The 19,169-nt window shown below is 39.3% G+C and overlaps 1 protein-coding gene across 4 annotated transcripts in view; it reads right to left on the reverse strand.

Moving 5' to 3' along the window:
- Positions 1 to 19,169, reverse strand: part of ELOVL7 (ELOVL fatty acid elongase 7) — a 73,898-nt gene that overhangs the window by 19,993 nt on the left and 34,736 nt on the right. The window contains exons 1-2 of one of the 4 annotated variants that reach the window (XM_030321571.2): positions 16,642 to 16,849; positions 7,814 to 7,911 (exon numbers count right to left, since the gene is read on the reverse strand). In XM_030321571.2, the coding sequence (XP_030177431.1) occupies positions 7,814 to 7,877 (64 nt within the window). In that variant the 5' untranslated portion in view covers positions 7,878 to 7,911; positions 16,642 to 16,849. Of the gene's footprint in view, positions 1 to 7,813; positions 7,912 to 10,757; positions 11,226 to 16,641; positions 16,850 to 19,169 lie in introns of those variants that run through there. The other 3 variants (XM_030321579.1, XM_030321563.1, XM_030321588.1) reach the window with 3 other exon arrangements.

A 19,169-nucleotide genomic window follows, 5' to 3' on the forward strand; every position in this document is an offset into this window, starting at 1 on the left:
CTGGGCTCTATGCTGACAGCATGGAGCCTGCCTGGGATTCTCTCTCTCCCTCTCTCTTTGCCCTTCTCCCACTCATGTGCTCTCTCTCTCAAAATAAATAAACATTTTTTTAAAACACTGCAACTGAAGATAAAATGTGCTTTGGAGATGAAAAGTTCAGCACAGGGAATATAGTTAATAATGCTGTAATGGTGACAGATGGTAACCACTCTTATCATGGTGAGTGTAGAGTAATGTAAAGAACTGCTGAATTAATATCCTGTATATCTAAAACTAATATAACAGCGTATGTCAATTATACTTCAATAATGAAATTTTTTAAAAACATTTGAGAAAAAAAATATATATGCCAAATCAACAGTGGACTTGCAAAAATAACAGGTATTCCTGAACAGGAGAAAAACAGAAAAATATTCAAATAGATCATAAAATATTTTTCTGAAAAAAGGAAAATCAAAACTAATCTTTATGTCAAAATACTTACCTTGTATCAGGAAGTAAATACTAATGAATAAACAAATACAGATGTATGTACAGTTCTTGTATTGCAAGGATAAACAAAATTTCTATAAGTATGATGAAAGAAGCAACAAATCTTAAAATGAAAAAATGTCAGACTTGTCCCACAAGTTTCTTAACACCAATTGACCACAAAAAAAGGATCAATATATATATAGACTGATAGAAAAATTGATATAATCTAAGCATTCTTAATATATTTAAAATGTTCAAGTAGAAAAGGAAAAAAAACATTAAAGTCAAACTTGTTATTATTTCTAATATGAGCTATTATTACAGGATAAATAATTTGAGTAATTATTTTAATGCCTCAAGTATAAAAAGTGACCAAACTAGCAGTTAAAAATACCTTAAAAGGGGCACCTAGGTGGCTCAGTCCGTTGACCGTCTGACTTCAGCTCAGGTCATGATCTAACACGGCTTGTGAGTTCGAGCCCCACATCGGGCTCTGTGCTGACAGCTCAGAGCCTGGAGCCTGCTTCAGAATCTGTGTGTGTGTGTGTCTTTCTGCCCCTCCCCTGCTCATACTCTGTCTCTCTTTCTCAAAAATAAATGAACATTTAAAAAGGATACTCTTATGAGATAATTGGCAAAATATAAATACTGGTTGAATTCTTGATGATGATGATGTTTTATTTCAATGTAATTATAATATTATGGCTATATTTTGATGTCTGAAAATACTTTTATTTTTTTAATATTTTCTAAAGTTTATTTATTTATTTTGAGAGAGAGAGAGGGAGGGATGGGGCAGAAATACAGAGGGAAAGAGAGAATCCCAAGCAGGCACCACACTGTCCACACACAGCCAGATGTAGGGCTGGATCTCACCAACCAGGAGATCACGACTTAAGATGAAATCAAGAGTTGGACACTTAAACAACTGAGCCACACAGGCACCCTTGAAAATATTTTTTTATTTATTAAAAAAAAATTTTTTTTAATGTTAATTTATTTTTGAGGTGGGGAAGGGCAGAGAAAGAGAAGGGGAGACACAGAATCCGAAGTAGGCTCCAGGCTCTGAGCTTTCAGCACAGAGCCTGACATGGGGCTTGGACTCATGAACTGTGAGATCATGACCTGAGCCAAAACCAATAGTCAGGCACTTAACCAACTGAGCCACCCAGGCACCCCTAGAACATTTCTATGGAGACCTCCAAAGGCACCTGGATATTTGGATCTGGAATTAGGAGAGAGATCTGGGCCAAGGATGTACTATTGGGGGTCATTATCACATAAAAGATGAACCATAGAGCCATGCAAGTGGCTGAGGAAAGAGCATAGAGTAAGAAGCCTGAGTGATTCAAGTCAGAATCTTGAGGGCTCAATCTTCACAGGAGGAATGGTACATGAGAAAACTATAAAAAAGAATGAGGAGTGGCCAGAGAGGCAGAAGGAGAACCAGAGAAGTAGGCTATCTGGAGGCCAAGGGAAGAGTTAATCTTTGGAAGGAGTCAAAGGATAAAATGAAGCAGAGAGACAAAGTAAAATGTAGACTGAAAAGTGATACTGGATTTAATAAAAGGAAGTCACGATGCTCTCAGCAGGAACAATTTCAGTCAAGTATCCTACACAAGATAGAAATTCAACAAAAGTTTGCTGAAAGACATTCATAAAAACACAAAGTCTTAAAATTAAAATCTTAAATTAAACCTTAAAGTTCTTAAAATTAAAATTAAAATCGCTGATGTGCTGTGTTAGTGTGTTAGCGTGTTGTTGCTTCTGTTAGTGACCATCCTTCTCTTCAACAAGTTCCCCAAACATCTGGGTACCACGTGCAGTGTAAACGGCCATGAGGAATGCTAGCCACAGGCCTGTAACTCACCAGGGAAGTCTCCATAAATAAAAGTTGTCACACAAATGGGGACTTAACGGACAGAATCAGAATTGCTCAAACTTTGTTGAATTTTTCCTGTCAGTGGATAATCCGAAGCTTAGAGGAGCATTGTAAGCCACAGGAATATGTCTAGTTTTTATCTCCAATGAAATAAAGACTGAAAACTAGTACCAAAGAAGACCACTGGTAGGATATTAATATTATCGCCTTTGGATGGTAACAGTATGGATGATTTTCACTTTTTGCCTTTTTCTTTAAGCCATTTAAAATGTTGCTGTTCTTAAAAGACATCATAGGCATGACTGAAAATTAGGGTTTTTTGTGTGTCGGTAAAGGAATTCCTGAACTAAAGATATATTTTATTTTATTCTTTTATTGACACATCAGGGGGAAAAATATCAAATGACATCATCTTTCTGTTTTCCTTTGGTAGCAGTAGAAAGAAAACAAGCCAGGAAAAGCATGCTGGGCTGGCTCAGGAAGCAGGAAAAAAAAAAAAACACTTTAAAATGAATAAGTTTTTCCTGTAATTTAACATTTTAATCATATACCTTCTATCAAAATCCTATGTGTAACTTTCACATTTTGTAAATTTAAAAATACCATTGTATCTTTTAACAAAAACTAGCGAATTTCATGCTATTTTTATAAGACAATATACCAAGTTTGGGGGTTTTAAAATCCTATTTTCAGTGAGCTTTGGAGTCAGCGGGCCTGGGTTCTGACCCTGGGCTTTCCCACTGACTCGTGTGATCTGGGGCCACTGACTTCACTTTTCCGTGCTTACTTCCCTCATATGTGAATTGGGCATAAAGCAGCATGTAACTCATAGGGGATTTAGTGAGTATGTAAAGAGCCTATATGTAAAGAGCCTAGCACAACATAAGGGCTCAGTAATTATGTATTGCTATTATTACAACACATATCAATTCTGTCAGCATAGCAGAATCACCTCTGCAGGATTTAAAAATCAAATGGTCAAAAAAATGACCCTGACCGAACTGCATCAGAATTCCTAGGGCATGGGGTCCCAGGCATCCATAAGCTGCTGAGGTGACCATTATGAACTGTCAGAGTTAAGAACCAAGGGTTCGGGAGCACCTGGGTGGCTCAGTCAGTTGGGCGTCCAACTTCGGCTAAGGTCATGATCTCATAGCTTGTGAGTTTGAGCCCCACATCAGGCTCTGTGCTGACAGCTCAGAGCCTGGAGCCTGCTTCTGGTTCTGTGTCTCCTCTCTCTGCCCCTCCTCTGCTCACACTCTGTGTCTGTCTCTCCCTCAAAAATAAATAAACAAACAAAAAAGAACCAAAGGTTTAGTGCTTCTTTAACCTACACCTATGGCCTCAGCATCCCTTACTACGTGCTCTGTAGTGGTCTTTTATGTGGTTTCCCTGCCCTGGATCCAATTTGCTACATCTTGTCTTCCATACAACTGCCAAGTTCACTTTCTACAAGTACAGCTCTGTTCAGATTATTCCTCTGCTTCAATCAGCTCTCCCTACTGAGCAAATAAAAGTCAAAGTCTTTAATATGATGTTCATGACTCTGGTTATTGTTAACACTGACAACTGTTCATTTTTCCTGCCTTCTTTCTCAATGATGGTTATACCTTTCTAGATAGGAAGCCCACGTCCCTGTGAGGTAGGGGCTCCCCACGACAAGATGTCTATAAATCACGTACAGATGGTGACTTGTTTAGGGAGTTATAGAGGGGACTGCTTGATGACATTTAAAGGCTGTGATCAGACTAAATTTAAAGTCTATGATAAAGACTCACTCTGTGATCCCACAAATTATAAAAGGTTCAGGGGTGAAGTGAGCTCTGTTTTCCCCACATACAAGAGGCTGAGGGGAAGAGTGTTTCAGGTACCTTCTATTTGGCATCAGGGCTGGATTTAAGTGTCATAAGTAAAGAGAGCCAAGATGAAATAAGAGGATAGGAAGGCAGGTTGTCTAAAATCCATACCCCAGTGATTACCGCAGTTCTGACTTATTGCTAGGCTAACAATATTTTTTCAAAGAGTGTTCCAGAGAGAGAGAGTACAGGGAAAGTAGAAGTGCCACATACATAGAATTTTAATGAGCTTTTCCATCACTACTTGTAAGAGAGTATTCTCTTCTTAAATAGCATGTACTAGCTCAAGTACACCCTTTAAAATTCAAAGCACCAACAAGATGAAGAAGTTGGAAGGAAAAGCAAACATGTGCCTCCAGCATGTAGTGAAATACTAAAGGTTCCGAATGGCAGCAACCTTATTCATACTCCGTCTTCTTGTAAAAAGATCATAGCTAGGTTTGAAAAGCCATTGTTACTAACCAAACACAAGGAAAGTTACTTCTAAAACATTAAAAAGTTTCCATTTTCTACAGTCCAAAATGCTACTAGAGCATTATTTCAAAATTTGACATTTCGTATCTAAGAATCACCATAAATCCTCTTACAGCTTAGTGTTAATTAAGTCATATTTAAATCTGTAGCTGTGGAATTTTCCACATGAAATAACTATGCAGTATCACCACTTCCCTAGCAATCAGAAAACCAAAGAATAACAGTAGGTTTCCCGAATGCTACTCAGGAATAGGGCCAATGCCAAGAATACATTTGAAATTCTTGGCCCTTTATCATGGGTTCAGACCTTCCCAGGGCAAGCAAAGTAAAACTGGACTGAGGTGGCCAGGAGTGATTTCTAATGGCTCTCCGAGATCAATATCACACTAAGCAGAAGCAAAAACCTCTCCTGTTACACCTGATAGTGTTCTCACAAAGTTGTAAATCTAACACAAAACATTTTAACCCTCTAGTCCCTGAGTTAAAAAAATAGGAAGAGATATTTGAAAAAAGCATATGCTACATTAAAAGTATTTTCAGAGGAAAGTAGTCTTTCCGTCATCTATAACACCACCACCATTTATGCTGAGATACTTCCTAAGTAACAGAGCACTTTCATGTATATTGTCTGGTAGCTCGTAGGTACCATTCTCACCTCTGTTTTGCTAAAAAAGAAACATCTATTTAACACAGACAATCATTTGTTCACGACCACATAGCCTGTCCATTGAAGTAGAACTTAAATCTAGGTCTTCTCATTATACATCCCTAAATCCTCTCTCCTCTCTCCCTAACCACTTCCAGCCCTTTATCATTCTTTATTCTCATATTACTTTATTATTACATATTACTCATATCCTTTATTCTCATATTACTCGGCTTTTCAATGTAAGTATTCCTAATAAAAAAGAGTCACTCCAGGGTGCCTGGGTGGCTCAGTCGGTTGAGCTTCGGCTCAGGTCAGCTAACTTCGGCTCAGGTCATGATCTCGCGGTCCGTGAGTTCGAGCCCCGCATCGGGCTCTGGGCTGACAGCTCAGAGCCTGGAGCCTGCTTTGGATTCTGTGTCTCCCTCTCTCTCTGACCCTCCCCCGTTCATGCTCTGTCTCTCTCTGTCTCAAAAATAAATAAACATTAAAAAAAAAAAAGTCATTCCATGGATAAAAGTGGAAGTGGAATTCAGAAGCAGTTCATTTAAAAACATTTTATACTTCTAGCAGTATACAGGTATTAGTCATTATCTAAATTGATTTGGCTCTTGAGTTAGGATATTGATTATCTGAATCTCTTGAGCTCTTGCATTTGGTATAGTGAATAGCAAGACTTGGATAGCAAGAAACTTGTGCTTCCAGATGGGTCCATTTCAAAAAATATACCCAAATCTATTTGGCTCCCAAGTTCAAATCATGAGATTTTGGGTAGCAAGGTACACCTTTACTTTGAAAAGCAATGAAAATATTAATATTTTTAAAAATATAAAACAAATAAAAGTGAAAGCCATTAGAACGAGACAAAAAATTAGAACTTAAATACTGAATGTATGAGAACTACTGTAAATTTTCAGAGAAGCATAACCCCTCAAGAAATCTGTGTGTTCTCAAAATCATTACATTCACTGAAAAACTAAAGAAAAAAAAAGGAAGAAATATGGAAATAATCATTCTCCATCCCCCTGCCAGATTGAAGCTGCTCTATTTATAGGATACTAAAAAAACCCTTGGCATTCTTCAAGGGCAAATCTGTTGAGACCTTTTTTAGTGAAATAAAATTGGTCTTTAGCAGTCTCCTGAGAAAGATGGCAACCATGAGACAGTGTATCTTTGCTGAAATCCGCATGAATTAGAAAATAAGTCCAGTTGCGCTAAATGCCAAGAGGTCACACTTTTTCTTCCTGCATTTGGTGAACATGTGATTTCTGGATAAGGAAGAACTAATCTAAAGTAGTGATGGTGGTGAATATGTGTAAAATAATTCAAATGTGAAATACCAGAATATCAATCAAAATCAGAAAACAAAAGCTCTAGTCTTTTCTGCTAACAACTAACCACAGTCTCAGGAAGGTCACATCTCTGAGCTTCAGTGTCTTACATTCTAATGTGAGGAGTTAGTTCTTTGAAGATGCCTAGGTCCAACTCAGCTCTACCACACTCCAATTGCTTGTTTACTTAAAAGTTGTTTTGCCTTTGTTATATTTTTTAAATGCTTTGTGATGGTTATAAAAGCAACACACATTTGTGCGGTATAAAACATAGATAAGTAGGGGTATCTGGGTGGCTCAGTTGGTTAAGCATCCGACTTTCAGTTTCAACTCAGGTCATGATCTTGCGGTTTTGTGAGTTCAAGCCCTGCATCAGGCTCTGCACCGGCAGCACGGGGAGCCTGCTTGGGATTCTATTTCCCTCTCTCTCTGTCCCTCTCCCACTCTGTCTCTCTCAAAATAAATAAAATAAAAATAAATAAATAAAACGTAGATAAGTAAATAGAAACTACCCATAATCCCATCACACAGAAACAAGTGTTCTCACAAAAGAAATGTACTGATGTTTTATAACCTGTTTTTCATTTAACATATTTAAACTTGAATTGGCACTAAACGCTCTTCTGGAACATTGATTTTTATTTTTTAAAATGTGCAAAACAAGAAGGCAGACACTTCAGTATTACTCAGAGATTGCCCTATGAAAATTCCCTGCCCTTTCTGATACATCCCTGAGGGTGCAGGCCCTCCCATTCAAAATTTATCATTAATGGCATTAAGTGCTATTTCCCTTAGGAGCATTAGGGCAGAATCAAGCTAAGAGCACTGTGCCTCAAAAATCAGTTTTAATGATTACTGAGTTGGAATGTACCATCATTTATTAACCAATTTCTTTCACTGGATATTAAAGCTATTTTCATTATTATAAACATTATTATAAATAAACATCTGTGTAGCTCTTTGTACATATTTGTAATGAGAACAGTGGCACTTCCGTTTCATTAACTAGTAATGAAAATCAATATCTGAAGTGTCTACAGGGGAGTATTAAGTTGTAGTCTCTCATTCTGTTTCACTAAAATCCTATGAAATATAGGAATCTGATATGAAAAGGAAAGATGTTCCTTAAGTAGGAAATTTGGTTACTTACCAGCATCTTTGATCCAATTATCATAAAGACGCACAGTCCTTGAAGTAAGATCACTGAAGGCCATTTTCCACAGGATTTACTGGCTCTTACAATGGGTTCTTCAGTACAATAAAAGAGAAATGAGTTTATGATCTATAAATGCAAATAAAGCCAAATTCTAATATAACAATATTATAAATGCTAAATATTTAATAGGAATACTTGGCAAAACAACAAACTTGTACTGAGGGTAAATGCATTAGTGAATCACATTAAACCCTGATACAGTGGCAAACATTTAAGATTTTTCACCATTATAAGAACAATGCTTACTTTGCTGAAAAAGACTGACATTCTAGGTAAAAGACATAAAAGGAGTAAAAGATTCTAAGAACTTTCATAACCGTATCTCCCTTTTATTGAAACCACACAGATCAGAAAAGGACTGTACCTCCCATGGCAATTCTGAAATAAAAACCTAGTAGAAGAAAGTCAAGAAGATATACAAACCTTCAGAGAAGCTACTCTGATCCAAAACTTACAGCTGATCTTCAGGCCTAATAAGGTCTTCTATACGCAAGTCTTTACAATTTAAGTGGAATACAGGTAGAAAGAGGAAGGAAAGAAGATCCACAACAACCAAGGAAAAGCTGCCTCCTTTATCTTGACAGAAAGATAAGAATAGTTGGGAAAAAAGTCTTCTGGAAAGGAAGGAAGGAAGGAAGGAAGGAAGGAAGGAAGGAAGGAAGGAAGGGAAAGAAAGAAAGAAAGAAAGAAAGAAAGAAAGAAAGAAAGAAAGAAAAAGAAAGAGAAGAAAAGAAAAGAAAAGAAAAGAAGAGAAAAGAAAAGAAAAGAAAAAAGGGATAAGTGATGGGAAACTAGCTCTATTATGTATTAAAAGATATTCTAAATCTTTAATAATTAAAGTGTGACACTGGCACATGAAGAAGCAAACCAATGGAACAGAGCAGAACATCCAAGAATACATCAAATACCATTAAGAATTTAGAACTGTATTTTGTAAATTCTCAGATGTACACTTTCCCACATTTTAACTTCTCCATAATTAGCATACATCTTACAAGTGGATGGTGTGTTATCAAATGAACAGTGTATTTGATTCAAAGTCATAAAGTGGGAAAATGAAATAGCTCTGGAGATGGATGGTGGTGACAGTTGCACAACAATGTAACTGTACTTAATGCCACTGAACTTTACACTTAAAAATGGTTAAGATGGTAAATTTTACATTATGTAAATTTTATCATGATAAAAAAAGAAATCCTTTATGCCTGCAACAGGAAAATTCAAACTTTCTTCTAGCATTCTGAAATAAATCCATTTTAGAATATATATATACATATATACACAAAATATATAAATATATAAATATATATACAAATATATTACAAATACAAAACATATAAATATATTTTAAGACATATGGTATATGATAATGGTAGCATCTCAAACCAATGGGCACTGAATTGCCAGCAGTTCTTCAAAAAATGGTGTGATAAGACCACCTGGGTGGATGAGTGGGTTAAGCGTCCGACTTCGGTTAAGGTCTAATCTCACAGTTCACAAGTTCAAGCCCCACATCAGGCTCTGTGCTGACAGCTCCAAGCCTAAAGCCTGCTTCAGATTCTGTGTGTGTGTGTCTCTCTCTGGCCCTCCGCTGCTCATGCTCTCTGTCTCTCTCTCCCTCTCTCTCAAAAAGAAATAAAACCATTTTTTAAAATGGTGTGATAGAACTAGATGGCCATCTAGAAAAAAAACTGAGTCCAAACATTATACTATAAACCAAGATAAACTCCAAGTAGATCAAAGATTTAAATAAGAAAAACAGAACCATGAAAGTACTAGATGGCAAAAAAAGAACACTTTTCTCACCTTGGAGTGGGAAAGGAGTTTCTAACTTTGACTTAAAATCCAAAAGATATAAGAGAAGACTAACAAATTTAGCCACATGAAAATCAAGAGGAAAAAAGTAAAAAGTAAAAAATGGCCAACAGGAAAAAAATATGTCCAGTTCATACACAAATGCTACTCTCCTTAATAAAGAGTTCCAAGAAATTGATAAGAAAAAGACCTAGAAGTCAAGAAAAACATGGGCAAATTTCATTGGAAAAGAAATACAAATGGCTCTTAAACATATGAAAAGTTGTTTAATTTTAATCAGATAAGAAATCTACAATATTTTATTATAGCGGATGGACCAAAGTCCAAACATTTTTATCAATCAGATTGGCCAAAATCCAAAAATGTGTTGACAGGACTGTGGCAAACTCATACAGTACTGGTCGGAGTGCAAATGAGCATAACCCTTAGTAATGGCAATTTGGCACTAACTATAAATGTGTATCTTTTATCCTAGCAATGCTACTCCTAGAAACTCATCCTACAGATACACATGCACATGTACAGAATGACATATATTCAAGGTTATTCATTGCATCAGTTAGTAACAGCAAAAGACTAGAAACAAGCCAAGTGTCTATTAAAAGCGGACTGGTTAATAAATCATAATGCATCTAAACCATGAAATATTATGCTATTGTAAGTAAGAATGAGGAAGTGCTCCATGTGCTGATATGGAAAGATAACCAAGATAAATGTCTATGTGAAAAAAAGCAAAGGAAGGTACATAAATGACTAACTTTTACATTAAAAAGGAAGGAAGGAATGAGAATACAAGTTTGCATTTATTTATTTTAGCACAAAACAGACTGTAAAAAGATATCCATGGGTAAGGGAATGGTACAAACTGGGGTGCAAGGATAGTAGGTAGATCTCATACTGTAGTTTTAAACTAATGTTAATATATTGCTTATCCAAAAATAAAGAATTGAAATATTTTAAAGGAAAAAAAAGAATAGGATCAGCCATATCTTTGCTTGGACATTACTACTTAAACATCCACACACAAATGCACATATACACCAAAGAGAGATTTTTATCTTACTTCCTCAAGGGTTCGTCCCCTCCAGAGGATCTCTCCAAGTTCGGGGAAGTATCTCAGCCTGGCTTTGACACACTCTGTCTCCTTGAGCTGAATTCAGACTCAAGATTGGCTGTGGTGATGCCAGAGTCTTGCTGGAGTCAGCCTGGACTCTTGCTTTCCTATGGATCGTTTCCATAATGAAGGTATGATGTGGGGTCAGGAGCAGGGGCTCTAGGGTCACAAAAGGCTTGGTTTGAATCCCACCACTTAATAGCTGTGTGATTCTGGGCAAACTGAAAGCTCAATGTCCTAATCTGTAATATGGTGAGTCTACAACCTGCCAAGATAAACTAACTCAGAGTTAGTTTTGAGGACCATACGAGATTATGCCTTTTTGTTAAGTTTAGAGCACAGAATCTGATAAAGAATGAACATTTAATCAAAGTCAGACATCATTGCTTGCAGAGATAAGTTGTCCCTTATCTGGCCAAACTCACTATCTATTAGAGTTGAATGTCATTTTATGCGATAAATCTAGAGAAAACTCTACTACTTTCATTTTAAAAGCTGGTATGTCACAGATTATAATGCTTCTTCCCTTGATGTTTTCCAACTGTTTTGGTAAGAGCGTATCAGATCATGCTAAAAGCTACCTGCCTGTCCACCTTAACCACCGATAAAACAGACCTCAAGCTATTATTCTCATGATTAAGTGCCCAAATGATGCTGTCTAAATTACTCAAAACCAGAGTAAAAGATTCTAATTATATATGGCATATGGTGAGGTTACATATCTGTTTTCTGTGTAATTACTTCCTCCTCTTCGTTTTTTCCTCACTGATTCTACACAGGATATTCTCCTCTCCTCTCACTGAAGCACAAAAACTCAAGAAACTAGACTCTGAGGCAGGTCAGAAATATTCACAGGCAGTAAACAGAGCTGGTTTCTCTAATCCCGAACACGACACAAGACTGAGATGAAGGGAGATAGGAAGGTACTCAGAGAAGCAACTCACAGTAGATGGGAAGGAGCAGCAGAAGCAGATGTTTTCTCCAAACAGGTAGTAGATGGAGGGGACTTGTGGGGTAAGAAAGGGATCCATTAGCCCAAATTCCTGGAGTGTGGACTCACTCACTGATCCTTTCCTTGTAGGTAACTTGACATCCAACAAGTGGGCCCACCAGCAGATAAGGGATGTGCAAAATTGTGTAAGGATGGGGCATGAAAAGAAAACCTGATCTTTTCGCTTGCTGGAAGTGACAAGAAGCAGCTGAGAATCTTCTAAGCTGGACAGTGATAGACTGGATGCCAATATTACATTGTAGGGACTGGTCTAGAAAACTGTTAACAACTGAATTTGGGGCAGCCTAGGTTGTCCTGCAAAAGATATAGTGCTACTCCTAGACTAGACTCAGGCATCTCTCCCCACTACCCCTAACCATACTATGATTTAGCATGGACACTTGATTGTTGGACAACAACATAGAGATGAGAAGAAACTTACTCTAGGTGGTGAAGGTACAGAGGTATCTTCTAGCTGACAGCATAACTGAGACCTTAATAACCAATTTAAAATGCTCAGTTGGGGCGCCTGAGTGGCTCATTCAGTTGAGCATCCAACTCTTGATTTCGGCTCAGGTCATGATTCCAGGGTTGTGGGACCCAGCCCTATATGGGGCTCTATGCTGAGCATAGAGCCTGCTTAAGATTCTCTCTCCCTCTTCCCTTCTCCCCCATTCACTCTCTAAAATAAAAATAAAACAGGGGTACCTGGGTGGCTCAGTTAAGCATCCAACATCAGCTCAGGTCATGATCTCTCAGTTCATGGGTTCGAGCTCCACATCGGGCTCTGGGCTGACAGCTCAGAGCCTGGAGCTCCTTCAGCTTCTGTGTCTCCCTCTCTCTGCCCCTCCCCCACTTGCGCGTGCTCTGTCTCTCTCTCAAAAATAAACATTAAAAATTTTTTTTAAATAAAAATAAAATAAAATGCTCAATGGCATAGTATTTCAGGGCTAGTGATGCCACAAAAATTAAGGTTCTCATGTAGGTGAAGCAGAGACTTAAAGCTCATAAATGGTACACAAGTGACCACGCCACCAGTAAGGGTGGAAGAGACAAGGGCTATAGGAGAGGCCCACCCCCAAAGGCCTCAAAATTATATGGTAGGAAACAGGAACTTGTTGATGGAGGACTGGTGCTGGAATACCACTGCCTAACACCGACCCATGAATTCCACTCCTTGTTTTTGACAGTATCACATGGTGACTGGGGTATTTGGTAAAGAAGGGACTTGAAACTACCCAGACTAGCTTCTTAAGGCCTCCATTAAAGATGTCAAGTTCAGGGTGCCTGGGTGGCTCAGTTGATGGGGCGTCCGACTTCAGCTCAGGTCATGATCTCGCGGTTCATGGGTTCGAGCCCCGCGTTGGGCTCTGTGCTGACAGCTCAGAGCCTGGAGCCTGCTTCAGATTCTGTGTCACCCTCTCTCTCTGCCCCTTCTTGGCTCATGCTCTCTCTCTCTCTCTCTCTCTCTCTCTCTCTCTCTCTTTCTCTCTCAAAAATAAACGTTAAAAAAAAAAAAGATGTCAAGTTCAAATGTGAGAAATGTGGCTGCTGCCAACAGAAGACCCTTCCCTCCAGCAGCTTACCTGGAGACTATCCAAAGCCACAAGCTGCTTATGTCAGTGCAGCATGAATATAACACCAGAACCAAGAGGGGATGCTTGAGGTATCTGATCACCTCATACATTTGGCTCAATCATAAGGGGGAACTCATCTGAGAGAACTTCTTGGTGGAGTTCACCCAGATGAGAATGGGACCATAGAGCTGCCTGTGATAGGAAGTACCTATCAGGAAGCCAGAAATCTAACACCATGGTCCACCATTTCCAGGTAAACTCTCCCATGTAGAGATTTAGCCAAACCCTGTAAAATATGTAGGGGACACCTTCTCTGAGGGAAAGGAGTGGCAGAGTCAGCATATGGCTTTCCTAAGGTGTGTCTAAGATCCATAAACAAGGCCTTATGGTTTTCCATTTCTCTTGGATGTTTGGGAGGTTCTGGCCTTCCCAATGATCTTTGCTTTCAAAATCAGACCATCGGGGACAAACCTGCAAGAAGAGATCTGGCTAGCCACACATGCTGCTTGAAGACACAAAAGGAGATATAGTAAGGTACCAGCATACAGATGGGATCTATGATGGAAACGAGGACAGTAGGGTAAACAACAAAATAGCTGACCTTCCTGTGGAAAGCCACATCTGGCCTCATACTGAGGAGGCTTGAAACGTTACCTCTGTACAAAGCAGGGAGGAGAGAGGGACAGGGCAAATCAAGTTATTCCATAGAAAACATAATTGCTCATTGGAGAACTGGTGAGGGAAACGTGCCTTCAAAGGCAGCCAGTGTTACAAGGGAGGAGAGCAGAGCCAGCCTTGAAAGCAAAAGGAAAAGGCACTCAAGCCCGACTCATTAGAAGGGGACAGGGGAAGTTCTGCAGTGAATCAGAACCAGGCGGCATCAGGATCTCAGCACATGCGGTGCTTAACGGTCTTCGGGTGAAAGTGTCACACAGCCTCTCTCTGAGTAGACTCTGGAAAACCAGAGTTCACATGCAGTCTCTGCTCCTGTTATCTTAGGAAGAAAAAATGCTGAGATAAGAAGCAAAAATCTCGTGAAGACTTCAAAGACTGCTAGGGAAACTTCCACCTAGATACTAATCTGTGTTTCCTGTGTATTCCCCCCCCCCATCTGTTTCCGCCCTGGATCCAGTTCCCCCACTCCACCCCTATCCTCTGTATGTAAGCAGAAAGAAAGCCTTCCTCAAGGAGGTTGTGAGTCTCAGTGCTGGACAGAAGGGTGCCTGAGTCTGCTCCATCCCAACAGTTTAGTAAGACTGAGGCTGGAGGAAGGGGATCAGAAACTTTTAAGCATATTAAAATGTGAGAAATGACTGTAAAATAATAATTTGTTTAAACCTGGGTTTCTCGGGGCGCCTGGGTGGCGCAGTCGGTTAAGCGTCCGACTTCAGCCAGGTCACGATCTCGCGGTCCGTGAGTTCGAGCCCCGCGTCAGACTCTGGGCTGATGGCTCAGAGCCTGGAGCCTGTTTCCGATTCTGTGTCTCCCTCTCTCTCTGCCCCTCCCCCGTTCATGCTCTGTCTCTCTCTGTCCCAAAAATAAATAAACGTTGAAAAAAAAAAAATTTTTTTAAACCTGGGTTTCTCAACCTTGGTTGTACTAACATTTGGGGATAGACAATTCTTAGCGGTGGGAAGCTGTCCTGGGCACTAAAGGATATTTAGCACCAACCATGGCATTCCCATGCCAGAAACACCTCCTTCCCAGTTGAGACAACCAAAATGTTTCCAGTACTTGCCAAATTGCCAATCCCCAGTTAAGAACAACTACTTTACTTATTTTGTTGTTTATTTACTTTTGAGAGAGAGAGAGAGAGAGAGAGAGAGAGAACGAACTCCCACAGCGGGGGAGGGGTAGAGAGAGAGGGAGACACAGAATCCAATGCAGGCTCCAGTCTCTGAGCTGTCAGCACAGAGCCCTATGTGGGGCTCAAACTCATGAACTGCAAGATCATGATCTGAGCAGAAGTCAGATGCTTAACTGACTGAGCCACCCAGGCACCCTGAGAATCAATGATTTGAATTAAACTACCAACAAAACAATGATTCATCCAAATAATAGTAGTTTGCTTCAGAATTACCACTTTAGCAACAATATATTTCTTTCAGTGACGCTGCCATTCAAAACAATTTTTGAACTTTTCTTTACAAACTGATATCAGAGTTTTTCAGAATTTCATGTAAATGACTTTAAGGGAGAAAAATCTTTGTCTACTACTTCAGAAAAATCAAGTTCATAACCAATCAGAACTTAAGAATGGTTCTGAAGGTAAGTGGATGAAGCTGAACTCCACCTTAATATGTGGGGTGGGAAAGGGGGCAATGGAGTAGCTTTAATCATAATTTACTACTAACATTTTCAACTTATAGGTTTGTAACATGAAGACAATTTGAAAAGAAAAATTAGTGGAATAAATGTACAGTAGCCTGAGGTGGCTGTTTTACAGGAAACACTCATTTCTATGTGTACATTCCAGCATATTAGTTCAAATCCTTTTTCTCTATCATCTACTATGAACTCCAATTAAAAGTAAATTTAGAATGTGAAATAGACTCAGTGAAAAATGATTTCAAATGACAGATTTTAAATATTGTTAATTAACACACACACTGTAGAAGTAAAAATACGTTTGACACACCTACCATACAGGATTTTGCATTTCATTTTAATGTTACACACACACACACACACACACACACACACACACACTTATGTTTTTCTTTGGGATTTCCTTTATCACTCCCCCCACTTTTTTGCCATGTCTATTGAATAACTATGTTGTATAAACTGTCTTGGGAGTGAAACAGAACAGCAGAAAGCAAAAGGACAGAAAGTTTTATCCTAGCTTTTGAGTTACTGAGGCGGAGGCACTTAGCCATACAGAAGAACCAAAGGACATAAACAGAGATTGAAGAGGAAACATCTGGGGTTTCCGAGCCTCATAGCACAGAAGAGCATGCTTCAGGCTTGACTGAGGAAGAGTTGGAGAGAAAGCATTTAGTGCAGATCTCAACGAGAAGGGCAAGGAACCCTGGCAAGGTGCCAGGTAGGATTTCCTGAACCGAGAGCAGGAGTGGTCAGGCTCAGGTGCCCACGTAGAGAGGGAACAGGTGGTTGATGGGGCCTTGGAAGGCATAGAGAGCTTCTCTTACTCTGGAGTGGAGCAGGAGCAGCATAAACATTTCTGAGCACCCTCGACAGACCCAGAAGAACAGCACAAGAGCTGTAGAAAATGAAGTTGTCATGCGCTAGCAACAACACAGACCTGCAGGGACAAGTGGCCACAGACTCGATGGGACCCCTGTATCTCGTGGGATGGCAATGTAGACAAAGGACACTGAGGACTAAAGGGCTCCTCCTTCCAAGTAACTTGGTATCACATACGCTTGTTCTAACTTGCTGAGGGGTACAGAGAGCGGTGGTCATATTTAGAGTTGCTTGAAATAGGTTTCTGACACCCAAAAGAATAAAGAAAGCTGTATTAAAAAATAAAAATTAAGATACAAAGTAATAAAATTTTCTTCTTACATAGCTGTCTTTGTCAGTTGAGGTTTGGAAACATTTACTTTAGGTATAGAATGAAGTCATTACAATTTTTTCCCTTTCTATATCCCTTATATCGGTGGTTGCCAGACCTGGTTGATAATGAGAATTACCTGGAGAGAGATCTGGATTCAGTTAGTATATATGGGGAGATTATGGTGATGGGCCAGGTTTGGGAACCTTTCTTAATGCTGCATAAACCAATGGCAGACACGACAACGTCCACAACATAGGGCAAGAGCATAAAATTTGTGACAGAGGATTCAGTTCATGAACGTGACCAGGATATGATAAGATATCTGGGTCAAGAAGGGCAGCAACAGGAGACGCAATCAATACTGGAATGTTTTCTCTAGTGATGCAAAACATCCATAAGAGATGTGAAATGTGGGGGATCTCTTAATCAGCACATACACCCAAGATATAAAGAAAGTAGCCTCATATTCTGAGAGCAAAATAAGCTTGAAGCTCCCAAACATGTGCCAAAGAGAAAATCATTGCCACATCTTAGGTTTTAGTAAATTACAGAAAATTAGAATATAAGCCTTGTCTTTTAGGCAAACAAAAGTGACCAAAAATATCAAATACAGGAACTAACCACCTAGCTTTCTGTTTTGCAAGTAGAAATGTTATAGTATCAGGAAAAAAGTTTCTGTCTGCAAGAGAATGCTCAACTCAAAGTGGCTTAAACAGTAAGAGGGTAAGTTACAGAAAAAGAGGTCTAAAGGTAGGGAAATGTCTTCTGGGTTGATTAATTTCTGTTTTGTCATTTTTGTGGAAAAAGATGGTGGCAGTCATTCCAATTAGGTTCTCATACACCTTCATCGAGACCAAAGGGTCTCTTCCAATGTGTCTCTTTTTCAGGAGCTCCAAAACTCTTCCCAAGGCTCCCCAGAAGTTCTTTAAATGTCCCTTCCCAGGACTGCACCACCTGCCAACATCTAAGCCACGCATTGAGAAAGGATTGGGACTGCAGGGGTTTCTTTAGGGTACCTGGTACCGCAACCCCACAGGGACATGGGGAAGCACATGGCTTCAGAGAGGAAGGAGGAGCCTGAAATGAGAGAAGAGTGGTTTCTCCACAAAGAAGAAAGGGGGTTAGCTTTGAGAAACGATGTCTGCTGAAACTGTGGCTGAAAGCAATTCCTCTGTAGTGACATTTCCAATATGAACTGAAGCTCTTGACAGTGAGACCATCCACCCAAGTGCTGCGTGTTCTAGTGATATGTGCTCAGGACAAACTAATCTTGACTTTTGTGTGTGTGTTTAATTAAGACATGGTTAGTAAGTTAATCATGTTTTGCAGCATCTGAGACTTTCTAGACTTTCAATATATCTATTTAGAATTATCTTGTGCCACAGTCTCTTTGATGATATAGGTGGTACATTATAAATTCATGAACACAAGACAACATAGGGTTGAACTCACACTTGGAAATGCTACACCACTTCCACAAACTGACATTTTTCTGGCTGGTATACACAAATTTAAATAAAATGAGCACTTCTCCCCTCCAGTACCCATGGCATGGGAGTGCATATTAACATTCTCTCTATAGGATAGACTCAGGACTGTCCTTCAATCAGATTTAAGAATTGTCATTTCCACGTCAAGCAGGACCTCAAAACAAGTATCTGTGCCATCTACTCCATTCCTTGCTATTCCACTCTTTCATTGACTTTCACTTCTTCACTTTTCCTTAATATCAGAGGGCTCTGGAAAATATAACACTATATATGCATGACCCACCAGACTAATTAAGATTACATTTCTGTTTGGCTTGAGCTCTGCAACATTATCAGTACTCATAAGTTTGAGCAGAGAAGCAGACAAGCTTGTTGAGATGTTCATTCAACAACTTCAACATGTTAATACAACAACTTGTTAGAAATGAAGGACTCCTAGAAACCAGCAAGAGGCTCCACTAGGAAACAAGTCATGTAAACACAGCGCAATGCTAAACATGCTATTTATTATGCTTACTGCTACTTTTAGCAGAGCAATCAGTATCCTTGCCAAGACTTTGGTCCCACTTCAGCATTTAACACTGGAAACATGAAGCAAGTTTAGAGAAGACTCAGAGAACATTTAGGGTAAATAAGGGCTTGCTTAAATCATTAGCAGGTATAAAACACAGTCCAATGCAGTAGGGAGCAGGACGAGGAAGACAGGAACCCTGCCCTTGGACTTCCTCAACTCATGGAAAGATTCCAGGAAATGTGGTAAGTCTGAGAAAATCATCTGAAAAA

Source organism: Lynx canadensis, chromosome A1 (genome assembly GCF_007474595.2).
Source record: "Lynx canadensis isolate LIC74 chromosome A1, mLynCan4.pri.v2, whole genome shotgun sequence".
NCBI classification, from domain to species: Eukaryota; Metazoa; Chordata; class Mammalia; order Carnivora; family Felidae; genus Lynx; species Lynx canadensis.